Source organism: Suncus etruscus, chromosome 9 (genome assembly GCF_024139225.1).
Source record: "Suncus etruscus isolate mSunEtr1 chromosome 9, mSunEtr1.pri.cur, whole genome shotgun sequence".
In the NCBI taxonomy this organism is placed as follows: domain Eukaryota; kingdom Metazoa; phylum Chordata; class Mammalia; order Eulipotyphla; family Soricidae; genus Suncus; species Suncus etruscus.
The window spans coordinates 68,918,649-68,933,402 of NC_064856.1; the positions used below are offsets into that span (position 1 = coordinate 68,918,649).

General features: G+C 50.2%; 1 protein-coding gene across 4 annotated transcripts in view; it reads right to left on the minus strand.

Moving 5' to 3' along the window:
• PTPN5 (protein tyrosine phosphatase non-receptor type 5) overlaps nucleotides 1–14,754 on the minus strand; it is a 70,100-nt gene that overhangs the window by 8,273 nt on the left and 47,073 nt on the right. For 3 of the 4 annotated variants that reach the window (XM_049781028.1, XM_049781029.1, XM_049781030.1), the window contains 6 exons: nucleotides 7,174–7,373; nucleotides 6,615–6,722; nucleotides 6,382–6,459; nucleotides 5,660–5,901; nucleotides 3,830–4,019; nucleotides 422–506 (listed from right to left, as the gene is read on the minus strand). In XM_049781028.1, coding sequence (XP_049636985.1) covers nucleotides 422–506; nucleotides 3,830–4,019; nucleotides 5,660–5,901; nucleotides 6,382–6,459; nucleotides 6,615–6,722; nucleotides 7,174–7,373 — 903 coding nt within the window. The remainder of the gene's footprint in view (nucleotides 1–421; nucleotides 507–3,829; nucleotides 4,020–5,659; nucleotides 5,902–6,381; nucleotides 6,460–6,614; nucleotides 6,723–7,173; nucleotides 7,374–14,754) is intronic. The other variant, XM_049781031.1, reaches the window with a different exon arrangement.

Consider the following 14,754-nt stretch of genomic DNA (forward strand, 5'->3'; position numbering starts at 1 on the left):
ACCATCACTCCCAATTCTGTGGTCCCAAAGACACTGGCTTGAGATTCAGTGCTGCCCTTCCCAGCTGGGTGGCTGAAGTGAGGGTGTGTCTGACCTCTCTGACCCTTCGTTGAAACCCCTTCACAATTTTCCCACTCTGGAGAGAGAAAGGAGCAAAGACACTTCACTATCACCACATGCTGCTGGGAGCAAATGGTCATTGCTGCCTTTGTTCTCTAGCTTCCCGAAAAGCTCACCCCAGACCATGGTCCCCAGGAAGCTCAGTGGGGATGAAGGTTTGCCAGAGCCTATGACTTCATTGGATCCTGTATCCCTGCTCCTCAAAACCCTGGAAGTCCACTTCAGGGTTAGTTTCTTCCTTAAAGTCAGGAATACTATTCCGTGAATTCATGCTACTCTGTGAATGGCAAGTACTACTTACTAGGAAGGATGGTTTTGTACCGGTTCTTCCTCACCAGCCCAGGGATGTCGTACTCCTTGGGATCCACAAAGTTCATGGGGATTTCCTGCAAGAGGGACATATGGGTATGAGCAGTTATAGGGTGGCCTTACCCAAAACAAGCTGTGAGGATCTCAACTTTAGTCCAAGGGCTGACTTGATTGCACACATGCAGCATTCAACAGACTACCACATGATAGATAGTTCAGGCTGGGGAGAGAGTGTAATGGGCTAAGTCCATTTGTAGGCTGGAAACTTAGTATTAGTCCCTAACTTCTCATGGGTACCTGAGTAGGGAGCATCCCCTAAGCAATGAGCTCGGAGTAGCACTCGAGCATTACTGCCTCCTGTACTCCCCTGGCCCCCCCCCCCCGAAAAAGATCATTTCAAAACAAAACAAAACAAAGCTGAAGTGACTTAGTTTACATAAGTTTTTTAGGGGCTGGAGATATAATACAGCTGGTAAGAAGCTTGCCTTGCTCACAGTTGACCTGGGTCTAATTCCAGGGACCCCACATAGTCCCTTGAGCACTGCCAGGCATGATTCTGAGTACTGCTGTGTGGCTCAAAAACAGAACAAACGGGGCCGGGAAGGTGGCGCTAGAGGTAAGGTGTCTGCCTTGCAAGCGCTAGCCTAGGACAGACTGCGGTTCGATCCCCCAGCGTCCCATATGGTCCCCCAAGCCAGGAGCGACTTCTGAGCGCTTAGCCAGGAGTAACCTCTGAGCATCAAACGGGTGTGGCCCAAAAACCAAAAAAAAAAACAAAAAAACAAAACAAAAACAGAACAAACAAGGAAGCAAGCAAGCAAGATTTGCAGGGGATGAAGATCAGGGATGGGGCACATGGCATACATATGTGAGCCTGAGTTGTGCCAGGGAAACTCCTGCCACTACCACCCCAAGAAAAACCCTTGAAGGCATGTGCTGAATCCATAATGGTGCCACTACTCCTGTGCAGAGATTGGGCCTGGCCCACAGAAGACACACAATAAGAAGCTGATGAGAAGAGCAGACACAAGCACAAGAGCATTGGCCAGCGGGGACCACAACTGCAGCCTCTGAGCTGGTGTGGCTGGGCCCCTTCTGTGCAGGCCCTCCTCAGGGTCCGACCAGACCTGCTGTAGGCTCAAAGTCTCTTCCACTGGGATCCCCCTTCTCCCATCTCTCTACATAAGAGCCCCGTCCTCCAGAGGGAGCTCCAACCTCAAGAGGTGGAATGGCATCTTCTCCTGGGCACCAAGGGCTGGGAAGGAGTTCTCCATCACTCTATAGCAGACCAAGTCTGAGGTGCTTTGCTCAGAATGGGGGTTTCCTCCAATCTAGCCTTTGGTTTTGACTTGTTGCTCCTGAGAGTCCTCAGCCAGGCCTCTTGCCCAGGCTCCCTGGCTCCTCTCTGTCTAGTCTCTGAATGAATCTACACTCTCAGTATTCTGGTGGTGGGGAGCACTGGTTCTGCCCTACCCCAAAGAGTTGTCACTGAGGAAAACTCAAACCCTCTCTATCCTGTTGAGACAACTCCCCAGGCCTCTTGCCATTCACTCCCCTTCTACCTGGCCACACGGTGGCGCACCCAACTCCAGACTCACTCCAGGCTTTGTAATAGGAGGTTCAAGATGCTCATCCTACGTGTGTGTTGGGAAATGGGGGGCTGGACAGGGAGGGGACACTAAGACAGTGCTGAAAGAAAGGGATCACTCTGGAGGAAGAAGGGGAGCCAAAAGGTAGTAACATGTTACAGAGGGTAAACCTATCAGTAATATAGTTTTCCAAACCACAGTGCCCAAAGTCATTAAAAAATGTCTCTCATGAGCCCGGAGAGATAGCACAGCGGCATTTGCCTTGCAAGCAGCCGATCCAGGACCAAAGGTGGTTGGTTCGAATACCGGTGTCCCATATGGTCCCCCGTGCCTGCCAGGAGCTATTTCTGAGCAGACAGCCAGGAGTAACCCCTGAGCACCGCCGGGTGTGGTCCAAAAACCAAAAACCAAAAAAAAAAAAAAAAAGTCTCTCATAGAGGCAGGTAGTGGGTGGGTGGGAATTTGGGGACATGGGTAGAGGGAAGTGGACACTATTGAGGGATCTGTGTTAGAACATTGTATTTTTGAAATCTAGTCATAAAAACTTTGCAATTTGTGGTGACTTAATAAAATAAAAACTAAAGCAAAATACTCTCCTCCTAAGATTGTTAAAAGAATCATAAAAATAATAAACTGTGCCTAGGGCCCATGGAGTGAGGTGTGGGCGCTGTTCTCTTCTCTGTGACTGGGCACAACAAGCATCTTACCTGGAGCTGCAAGGACCCAGGAAGGACTGGGGAGGTCAGGGACAGTGTAGGGAAGGGGAGTGCATACCGGTAATGGGGACCCAGGGGCAGCCTATATAGAGCCTATGTTGAGAGGTTAGACACAGGCTGACCTGGATGAAGGTGGGCAGAGCCGGGGGGAGGGGAGCAGAGGAAGAAAGTTGCTGCATAGGGGAATGTGGGCCCATTTCTCTCACAGGCCCTGTCAGATCTTCAGATTAGGGGTCAGAGAGCATGGGAGGAGTTGGAGAGGGTTCAGGTTCAGAAAGGCAGTGGGCAGCCTAAGGATAGGGTGTTGGGAGTGATCCAGGCTTCAGGGACCCTTCACAGACATGCTGGCCTCTGGCCCAGGCTTGCCCACAGAGACAAGTGGGATCCCTGTTAGTGAGATGGAGAACTGAGGGGCCAGCAGGTAGTGCCTTCCTCTTCCTGCTCTGGGGGCCTCCTGCCAAGAAAACTCTCAGGGGCACCTCCAGGAGGCAGAGCTCACGATGTACTAGTTCTGCTTGGGGTGGGTGGAAGGTTTATTAATCCTGGGTGTCCGATTTGGGAAACTCACTATTCTTGATACCTAAGTCTCATTTTAAACCTTGCTTTTATCAACAAAAAATGGTGAGGGAATGATTTTCTATGCCATAGCTTAGAGGAGGCAGGTTCCCCTGTGCTGCCACTATCATAAATTGGGTCCCTTAAAGAAACTGTAGGCAGAGGCTGTGGCCAAGACCTGGAGTAAGCAGGAAACCCTAAGGGGGAGAGAAAAGAGGCCTGGGGAGACCATGGAGCAGGGCAGGAAGCAGTGGAGGGGCGTCTAGGGCTTTCTTTGCACAGTGCCAAGCAAGAAAGTCAGGGAAGGGCTGCCCAGCAGCCACTCAGTGGGGTACCCTACACAGGGTCTCTCCTCTTTCCTCCTTGTGACACCCTCATTGTTTACAGCTGAAGAAACTGAGTTAAATCCTAACAAACAAACAAACAAACAAAAAAAGAAACTGAGCTAAATCCTGCAGTACCCTCAGCCCATCTGTGTTGTGCTCTGGGCTTCTAGCTCTCCGGCTTTGCAAGGCCTGATCTCAGGCTCAGGGGACTCACAAAGAACTCTGCTTGCAGCAGGAAGGGGTCCAGGGCCTTCTCGTGGAGCTCCTGGGCCTGCAGCACACGTGAGGCACTGAGCAGATACTCGCGAGCAGATTCCTCCCGCGGGGACATGAGGTAGCCAAAGCCTTCCTCAGTGCAGCCTGGGGTGCACATGTCCAGGGTCAGGGAAACGTTGGAGCCCCTCCTGAAAGGACAATGGAAAGAGGGAATGTCTCGGATCAGCAATGGCCCAGGAAGATGGGGACAGCAGAATCAGGGAGGGTAAGCAGGGAGTCCAGAGGTAGGGTGTGGGAGAGAGCCCAGACAGGAGAAATGAAGCAGGAACCTCTACCTGAGGCTTGCTGGAGACCCTACTCTTGTTTCCTGTCTCCAATTGTGGAGAAGATAAGTGGAGGCCTGACATCTGAGTTCCAAAGGTTCCAGTCAAGGGAGACAATAAAGCAATAAGATGCTGTCTTGCATATGGCCATCCTAGGTTTGAGCCCTCCCACATCACTGGGTCTCTTGAATCTTGCCAGGAGTGATCCCTGAGCAATGAGCCAGGAGTCAGCCCTGAGCACTGCTGGGTGTGGCCACCAAATCCAAACCCAAATCCAAACCAAACCAAATCAAAACTAAGTTTCCAGTCAAGGCCTTTCAACACAGAATCTCCTTTGTTGCCATCCTCAGCCTTGAAGACCTGGGAAGCTCACAATGAAAAGTGCACCTGTGCAGAGCAGAGACTATGACTCACTCTTGATTTTAGGGTGCTGGGCTTCGCAGTCTGGGGTAGGAGCCCATCCTGGGGAGAAGAGTGATGGGGCAGTCCTACCACCACACTGGCAGCAAGACAGGGCTTGTTCCACTGTGTTTGGTGTCTAACGAAGAGACAACAGAAAGGCTCTTACTATTCAGAAAAGGAAACAGAGTCCCAGACAGATGCTAAGAATTGTCCCAGTTGGCGAGGTGGCGCTAGAGGTAAGGTGTCTGCCTTGCAAGCGCTAGCCAAGGATCAGGACCACGGTTCGATCCCCTGGCGTCCCATATGGTCCCCGAAGCCAGGGGCAATTTCTGAGCGCTTAGCCAGGAGTAACCCCTGAGCATCAAACGGGTGTGGCCCGAAAAACCAAAAAAAAAAAAAAAAAAGAAAAAAAATTGCCCAGTTGGGCTAGAGAAGAGAGCACAACAGGTAAGGTGCTTTCCTTACAGTGCATTTTCCCTGGGGCTCTCTGAACACTGCTAAGGGTCACTCCTGAGCACAGAGCCATGAATAGCTTCTGAGTAACACTGGGTGTGACTCAAAAATAAAGAAATAAACAAACAAGAACTGCTTCAGCTCACATGAAAAGGAGTGTGCCACTGAGCAAATAGCTGGGTCTTCTGATTCCATACCCAGTGCTCCTTGCTTGGCCTTGGATGGCTAACCTTAAACCTGGGATGTTTAAGTCTGTCCTGTTAGGTTCTGAAAAGAGGGTGCTAGACCCCCCAAAGTGTGCTCCACAGAACCTTGTGAAATATCTCCTCAGGTTCAGGGGGTGAGGGACTGAGGAGGCCTCCACCCACCCACCTGCTTCACAGTAGACTCAGAGGACATGCACCTGCAGCACAGACCTGCCCGCCCGACCCGAGCCCAAATGCAGGGACAGGATCCCTCAGCCTTCAGCTCGAGACCTTGTGATCTCCAAGAAGCAGATCTCAAAAGAAGTGTCTACACTGGCTGAGTGGCTGAGATCCCAAGACAAAGTGTCAACACTGGCTGGCCCTGTTCTAGGCACTGGGAGTCGAGGTGAGGGTGGCTGAGAGTGGGTGGGGGGACCCAGTGCCCTCCTCGTGCACCCCTCCCACCTCTCCTGCAGACCCATGGCCTTGACGGTCAATGATGCAGGGTCAGCCTCAGGCTTGATGTCCATCACACAGTCGAACACAGGTGTCTCAGGGACGGGGTCCAGGTCCAGGAAGTCGTCTTCCCCCTTCTCCTCCATCCACTCCGAGTAGGTGAAGGAGGGTTGGCGGCTGACTGATGGCCTCCTGTCCTCAGGGGACAGGGGCACAGAGGGCTCTGCAGGACCCCGCAGCAAGTGCCACACCTAGTTGGGAGCATATGGCGTCACAGACCTGGGCCAGCCCAGCTACCTTCTCCCTGCCACTCCCCTGGATGAGGTGGGTGTCTTGGAACTGACCCTGTGTCCCTTGATGTCTAGAGAGCTGCTCAGGGCATCAACTGCAGGGCAGATATACCCCAACCTTGCATTTGCGACTGAGGCCTTCTGTGTAGGGTCTTCCGACCTCAGTCCCTTTCCCTAGTCAATTTTCAGAAATGAGGGACCAAGGATAGTGCAAGCGTTAAGGCACCTGGCTTGCATGTGGTTGACCCATATCCCTTGAGCACCATTGGGAGTGACCCTATAGCACCAATCCCTCTTCCTGCCTCCCCCCCAAAACACCACAACTCAACTAGAATTTACTCTAGTTGAGTGATCTGGACACTTCCCAGCATGTCTAACCCATAGAGCAGCTGGTGGGATCCTGGTCTCAGGGTGGAGGGGCTGGGCTGGGAGGTGCCTTACCAGGGTGGAGACGAGGACCACAGTCACTGAGGCCAGTAGCAGATGGGGTGCATCCCAGGATCCCACACCCAGCCAGGCCTGGAAGACATGAAACAGATGGGTCAGGGCTGTGTGTGTGTGTGTGTGTGTGTGTGTGTGTGTGTGTGTGTGTGTGATACTACAGGTTAGACCCCTTCCAGTGGTAGGTGGAGCTGAAAACCCCCAACCACCCTCCCAAGGGTTCCCAGACTCACCATGGGTCCCAGCTGTCTCAGCAGTGCCAGCGAGGAGGAGGCGACGTCAGAGGCGTTCTGCGACCAGACGGAGCCATAGCCGCTGAGCCAGAGCACCCCGCAGGCAAGCTGGGGCAACCAGGGGCAGCACACTGAGCTCTGCTCCCATGTCCCACCCTCACAGTGCTCCCCTTCCCCTTCATCCTGGACCCCTAACATGTACAGCTGAGGGGAGGGCCCAGGTTGTGCCTAGAGAAGATTGGACCAAAGGGGGCCAAGAGGAGCCTTCCCAGAGGGGACACCCCAGGCTCCATTGACAAAAAGTTGCTAAGACACACCTCTGCCCAATTAAGAATGAGGGGCCACAAAGTTCTCCCAAGTTTCTGTGTTGCCTGCTAGGGAGGGTGGCTTTGGGGGGCTCTGCCTAAGAGGCCCTGGGCTTCTCCTCATACTCGCCTAAGAGGTTGGTGGGTCCCCCAGATGGCTCCTTCTCCTTGGGGGATCCCAGTAACTATCTAAAGTTGGCAATGGTGGGCTGTCTACTGCCCACCCTCCCGCCTGGAGCCTGTGCTATCCTTACCAGGAGCTGGGAGGCCGCCAGCAGGCACAGGCTGCTCTTCGCAGTGAGGGAGTGGCCCCTGGCAGTGCCTGGAGGTGGTGTCTTCTGAGCTGGCTCTGAGGGTTGAGAAGGAGCTGGGGGCGGTGGCATCTCTCTGGGCGCAGCATCCGAGAGCCCCCTGGCCTGGTCCGGCGCCTCCATCACTACCGGCTGGGGCAGACCTGTGGAAGCAGACACAGGACAGTGATGGGGGCCCTGGGCCGGTAGCTCCTTCTGGGCCACCGGCGGCTGCTGCCTCTCAATCCGGGATCAGCCAGCGAGGCTCCACTTCCAGCAGTCACCCTCGATTAGCAAAGCAATATTCACCTACCTTCGTCAGAAAGAGCTAAGTGTGGGTGGACAAATTATTTCTCTTTTATTTCTCCAGTAACGGAGTTAAAATGGCAGGAGGCTTTTCAGGGAGTTAACATCGCTGTGTTTACGTGGCTTCATTCTTTCCCATTTCTTAAGGAAACAACAGCAACCAAAAAAACAAAACAAAACAAAACAAAAAACCCCAAAACAAAAAACACCTTAACCTCAATTACATTGGGGGGTGTTATAGGAAGGGGGATGGAGACAGGGCATCAGCAGGCTTGACCTTGAGCAGCACCCTTGTGGGTCCGCCCAGCTATTCCCGTGCTTCTCTGAATGGGAGGGGGCTGAACCAGATGTCACTTGTCCCTGTTAAGGACCCTCAATGCTGTGTGGGGTCCAGTGATCTGGCAGCTGGGAGGGAACTGTGGCATGGTGGAATTGGTGTAGAAGATCTGAGAGCCTCTTTGTCCCTACTTGAGACAAGCTGGTAGATTCACTCCATCTTCGAATCTCGGTTTCCATACCTGAAAACTGGGCTGGGCTCTGTCCATGGTTTCTGAGATGGGCTTAATGGATCCCTTATGTCTCTTTCTCAGCACTGGGTGCTCTAGGAAACTGAGACCCTGGGCCAGTGCCTCAGTTTGGCTTATCCTCACCTGCAATCCTCTTTCCTCTATGATTTCAACACAGGGTCCACTAGGAATAAAAGCTGACTGTCCCCAACTTAGGCTGAAAACCCTGGTGTTAGCCCAAGGCAGAGTTTCCCAAACTTATTTGGCTTACATTACCTCTTTAAAAAATGCACTCGGTCCTCCACACCACCTGGAAATCTTTTTTTTTTTGTTTTTGTTTTTGTTTTTGTTTTTGGCCACACCCAGCGGTGCTCAGGGGTTACTCCTGGCTGTCTGCTTAGAAATAGCTCCTGGCAGGCACGGGGAACCATATGGGACACCGGAATTCGAACCAACCACCTTTGGTCCTGGATCGGCTGCTTGCAAGGCAAACACCGCTGTGCTATCTCTCCGGGCCCTGGAAATCTTTAAGTGAGCAAATAGAAAGTGCCTCCCATTGCCCTGAAGCAACTGCCACCCCCCCTGGCTGGTTCAGGTACTGGTCCTCTCAGGTTGAGGTGTGGGACATCTGATATGAGGAATCCAGTATTTGCTGGGGTATTTGCCCCATGTGGGGGTATGCTACTGAACTTGCAGGGACACACTCAATGGCTGAGAAGAGGAGTAAAGTGGACAGAGTTTGAGGAGACGTGATGGGCTGCACTTGCCACTGTGTACATAAGATCACATTCTCTTTTTCTGATCAAGCAATGATAGATTCTCTTTGGCCATGGAATCTCATCAGTTGTGCTTGTTGCCTCATTCAAGAAAAATTTATAGTCTGTTTGTGGACTAAATCAACAGTGCAGAGAGACCAGTTTTGTAGAAAACTTTCCTTCCTTCCTTCCTTCCTTCCTTCCTTCCTTCCTTCCTTCCTTCCTTCCTTCCTTCCTTCCTTCCTTCCTTCCTTCCTTCCTTCCTTCTTCCTTCCTCCCTCCCTCCCTCCCTTCCTTCTATAATTTATTATTCAATTAAGAAATATGATTTACAAAATTATTAATAACTGAACTTTAGGCATATAATAGGTCAACCCCAAACCCACCATCAGTGTCAACTCCCTCCAACCAGTGCTCTCATATTCAATCATCTCCCACCCCACAGGCCCCCCTTTATTCCCTTGCCTGCTACCTTGACAAGCACATTACATAGTTTGGTGGTTGCAGCTTAGATTTTATGTTTTCCGTGCTGAGTCTGTGAGAAAGCTGAATTTCTTTGCCTGTTTTGTTTTAAGGTTACACCAAGTTGTAGAGACTACTTTTGGCTATGCTTAGATGTAATCCCTTGTGGTGCTCAGAGGACCCTATGTGGTGCTAGGGACCTAGTCATGATCAACTATATGTCCAACAAATATCCTTTTCCCAGTTCTATCTTGCCAGCCCAGAAATCTGAATTTCTAGCAGAGGTTCCTCCTCCTTTGAGGTTGAGCCTGTCCAGTTAGGTCCTATTGGGGTGCAGCAAGTACCTTACAGTTCCTTGGGTCATCTCTACCCACCCCACTCACTATCCCTTACCCATCCTGTGTTTTTCACATGCCATTCCATCTGACTGGAGCATTCCTACAATACATTTCTCCCTACCCCTTTCACCCCCATACTGTGCCAATTTAACTCCTATTTATCTTACAGAACACCATTTCAGATGTCACCTGAAGTAGGTCTGCTCCTAGCAGAAGCAGTGACATTCACATCCCTCCATCAGGCCACTGGAAGCAGCAGAACCCCTGGCATAGAGTGGACTGGTTCTCCATGTCAATTCAGTAACTCCTCTGAGGAATTAATGTCCTCTGTAACTGTAAGTTCCAAGGGGTGGTACCAGGATCAATTTTGGTATCAATTTTGTTCATTATGACCTAACACAAATCCTGATAAATACTGATCAAACATTTGACAATGATGAGCAAGTCAAAAAGAGTTTCCTCCATTCTCTTATCTGGGGGGAACATAGAAGCTTTGAAAAACCATGATGAAGATTACATGATACCTAGTGTCTAGAGGTGCTCAATAAATGTCAGAGAATAATAATGTACACATGAAATCTCCAGTCTCCTGGGAAACAAAGACCACTGGACACAGGCTTGCAATGTAGCTTAGCAAAGGGAGACCATATGCTGGTGGCATCTAAGAGGATGGGTGAGGGCCTCTGCCCTTGAGCGTGAGACTGCTGCTATTATTTCATGAGCAGGTGCTCAGATCCTAGAGGAAAAGGAGGCAAAGGAAAGGCTGATGCTACGAACTGATAATCTGGGAAGCCAACCGTTTCCATCATTGATGAAAAAGTGGAGGGTTGATCACACTAGTGTCAATTTCTCCGTCCACATTCTGGGAAAAAGCAGTTCATGGTACACCCAGCGTGGAAGGTGGGAGAGGTACACTGACATTCGTCAATGCACATGTTATGTACTTGAAGCAATCCCTTTTTCCGGAGCTCTCAGCACCCTATTCTGTAGAAAAAGTGTCTTAAACTTGCTCATCTCAGATATTTTTGCCACCCTAAGTAGGTCTCTGGGGAGGAGCAATGAGCTCATACAACCGTGGGCTTTGTTGCTCTGTTTTCAGAGTTCACACCTGCACCATGTTCTCTATGACGGTGTATCTGTACTTGTTTTGATATGAAGACAATGATTTTCTTTTTCACCACACCCAAAGCCTGAAGTCAGTCATATGCTACATTTACCCAGTGGCATTATCCCCAGGGGTACATGCACCCCAGTCTGAGAACTTGCTTATATTAAACACCCATGCTGCAAATGCCTCTGGAGATGAATATTTAAATTTCTGTGGTTCAGAGTGAGGAAGGCAGGGTTACAAGCTGGTATGCACTCCAGTTCTTAAACATGAAGAAAGACTAAAATGTGCATATAAAAAGTTGGGTGTGCAATGTTAGCTGACTCACTAACAGCTCAGGGCTGGCAGAGCTTGAGGTTAAGCAAGCATTTGGACCCTGTAAGTGTTGAGTAGATGTGCTGGAGAAATGGGAAGAGAAAAAAGAAGCCAGGAGTTAACAATAGTTTTTTTTTGGGGGGGGGAGGAGACATTCTGCAGTGCTCAGGGTTTATTCTTGGCTCTACACTCAAGGACCACTCCTGGTGGGCTTGGGAAAACATATAGGGTGCTGTGGATGAACTTTGGTCAGTGATGTGCATGGCAAATGCCCTTGTCTTTGCTATCTATATTATCTCTCATACCAGCAATAGTCTTCTTTGGAAGACAGTGAGATTCTTTTTATTGCCTATTACGCTAAATGTTCCAATAAATGTCTACAAATACATATATATCTTCCTATAACTTATAAAATATTATATGTACATATATTTATCCAATAAATGAATATGTAAAAGATACCTATATATGAATACATGTAGACAAAAATAAAAATACTATAAAAGGCTCAGAAGGAAAGATCAATGAATTGTAACACATGCTTTGACTGTAGGAAGCCCAGATATCACCACCCTCCCAGCACTACACAGTCCCATGAGCACTGTCAGAAATGGTTCTAAACATTGAGCTGGAACTAGCCACTGAATGCCACTAGGTATGTTTCCCCAAAATAAAATAAGGAACCTCATTCTGAGAATAGATACAGTGAGACTTTACTATTACTATATTACCAAATTCCAAGTCCACCTGCCAGCTTTCATGTATACAAATGAACTGATAATTTATAGTGCTGGGGATTGAGCTCAGGGTCTAACATGTACAGGACAAGCATTATTCCACTGGCTGCAGCCCAGGCCCTCAGGTCCAAATGCACAAGTTGTACAGAAACTGGGAGAGACTCAGCTAGCACCAGATCAATGCTCAGAAGACAGGCCTCATGAGATGATTGTGTCATTTGATTAACAAAGATGCAGGTTTGGGATGAAGAGATAGTCCAGGAGCAAAAATACAACAGGTAGGGTGATTTTCTTTTACACAGCAAATCCAGCTTCAATTCCCAGCATCCCATGTGGCTCCCAAAGTCCACCAGGAATGACCCCTGAGTGCAGAGCAAGGAGTAAGCACTGAACACCACTGGGTGTGGTCCCTTCCCAAACAAGAAAGATGCAAGTTCATGGCTGCTACTTGTGGGGGTGGCAGGAAACTGCAGGCTGGCAGGGATTCTTAAGCACATCTCAGAGATAAAGATGGCGTCTGTCTTTTCCTCCCATCAAGGAGCACTTGGCAACTTGTGGCCACAGGAATCCCCTACAGGGATTCATGAGCAGGATTTCTGTGAACACTTTTCTGGGCACACTTTATAAAAATACTTATTACATCTCAGAAGGGGAGTCCATGGCCTCAAGTTCAGTGCTCCTAATCTCAGGGCTGGGAGTAGAGGTCTGATGATTACACGTGGAGGAAGTGGGCTAGTTTTGTTTTCTACTCACTCACAGTGCTCACACTGAGCACCAGTGACATACTTGGCCTATCCCTGGGAGACTGGGACTACAACAGTGAAACAAACGAAACAAACTATGCCCTCCCTTAGCTCCCATGGACCTGGGCCCATAGGTCCCCTGACTTCCAGTGCAGGGCTGGGAGAGGATGGTAGGGTTTATCTGCCCTCTGCGCCCTCTCCCCTGAGCCCATGCACTCTTGTACGCACAGTTACATTTGCTTCCTCAGCAGTCCTGTGAGGGACACTAGCAGGCTGTTCTGTCAGAGAGAGGTAGCTGTGTCAAAGTTTGGCTTTTCCATGATTAGCAAGGGTAGCTGCAGTGCCACACACACACAGGAAGCCCTGAGTCAGGCATTGGGGACAGGACACACGCTGGGCTCTTCACAGATCACCTCTAGTGAAGGTAAAGGGGATTTTCCAGAAGCAAATGGAAGCTTAGTCAGGTTAATTGGTTTGCACAGATAAGCACAGACCTGAGATATGAACTAGGGTTTCTATTTTCCCAGCTGTATGGCCAGATGACTTCTCAGGGAAGGTAGGGAGATGAGGCTTTTCAGGGGCGTGAGTAGTCCTGTATCTGGTGGGGGAAACTACAAACCCTCAAAAGCTTGGGGAGTGGTATAGCTTCTGAGTTTGAGCCCCACTTGAAGGCTCCTTGAGGGCTTTGTGATTTGGGCATCAGGAAAGAAAGGGCACCAGCAGGTAGAAAGGAGCTCGGTATCCCGGACAGAGCTCTAGGGAGCTTGTGGAAGGCCTGCCCACAAATGACCTTCAGACTTCCCCTGGAAACCTGGGCTTCCTCTCCTGTCACTAGCAGCTGAGTCCCATCAGTGGACCCTGCTGCCATCCTGTGGCGCTGCCTCCTGAGCTCCAGAGCCCTCTGCTGCTCCTGTCGTGACTCATCCTTAGCTGCCAGCCTGCTGGAACCAGAACGGAAGCTGGCTCAGCTTGCTCCTGTTCAGGAGGAGGGAGGCTCAGCCCCATTCAGCTGCTCCTACTTTCCCAGGCAGGGTGATCTCCCACCACGACTCCCCCTGGTGTAGAAGGTCCTGGCCTACAGGATATCACAGTCAGTCCTGTCTATGTTAGGTGCCTTCTAGAGTCCCAGATGGTCACCACCTGACAGCTAGGTTGTAGTCTGAAGCTTCTCAGATGAGGAAGCTGAGGCACAGAGTGAGAAGGAAGAGCCATGATGTCAACTGCTATTATGGCCAGAATGAGCACACATAGACGGCTTGTCAAGTGCTGGTGTTGCTTCCAGAGTTTGATTCTGAGAACATGTTTAACTCTAGGTACAATCTTAGAAGGTAGAGCTTTCTCCTATTCCCATCACAGATAAAGAAACTGAGGCTTGAGGAAGTCAAGTGCCTTGGCCAAGGATGGCTAATATGTGGGGGTAAGTGGAGGCTCAAACTCCTATCTCCAGAGTCCATGCAGGTGACCAATGCTGGAAAGTGAAGGCTTGAGTGCAGTCTGTTTCACTGCTTCACTGAATGCTTCCTCTTTATCAAGCCCCAACACTCTTACCCCTTTCTAGCACACCGTTGTTTTGGGGTCACACTGAGCAGTGCTCAGGACTCCCTCCTAGAATGCTCAGGGATCACTCCTGGCAGAGCTCTGAGTGCCATAAGTGGTGCTAGGGATCAAATCCTGGGCAGCTTTAAGCAAGGCAAGCCCCCTGCCCTGATATCTCTCTGACTCCCCATTTTTCAGAAGATGTGTACCTCTGTATGTTACTGTGGGGATCCACAGTTTGTCAGCATGTTCACAATACCCTCTCTAGACATTGACACTTGCTTTCAGAATTTTTTTTGAAGTGCAGGAGATCAATCCTTTGGGGCCCACGCAAAGACAAATGTTCTCCCACTGAGCTGCATCCCAGCCCAGTTACTTGTGGGAGTCCTGCTCAACCTCACATGGGGATGAGGGCATTGGGGGTGTGTGGAGAAGGTGAGGGGAGCAGTCTCCAAATAGTGGAGCAGTGTCCACGTGTGGAGGGCTTTACTGAGCACAACCTCCTACATGCCCTCTCTTGCCAACTGAGCCAGGCATGCCACATGCCTCAGCACCCAACGCCTACAACCCCATGTGGGCTGACACACTCCATCTCTCATCTATGCAGGCACAGAGACATAGAGAGCAACTGGCCTAGGGTCACACAGTCAGATGGCGGCAAAAATGAAATTGGAATGCCTTCTGGCTTGCACAGTAGACTCTGTCTTTCTGCTGTTTCACAGAGATGGTATAGGAGTCT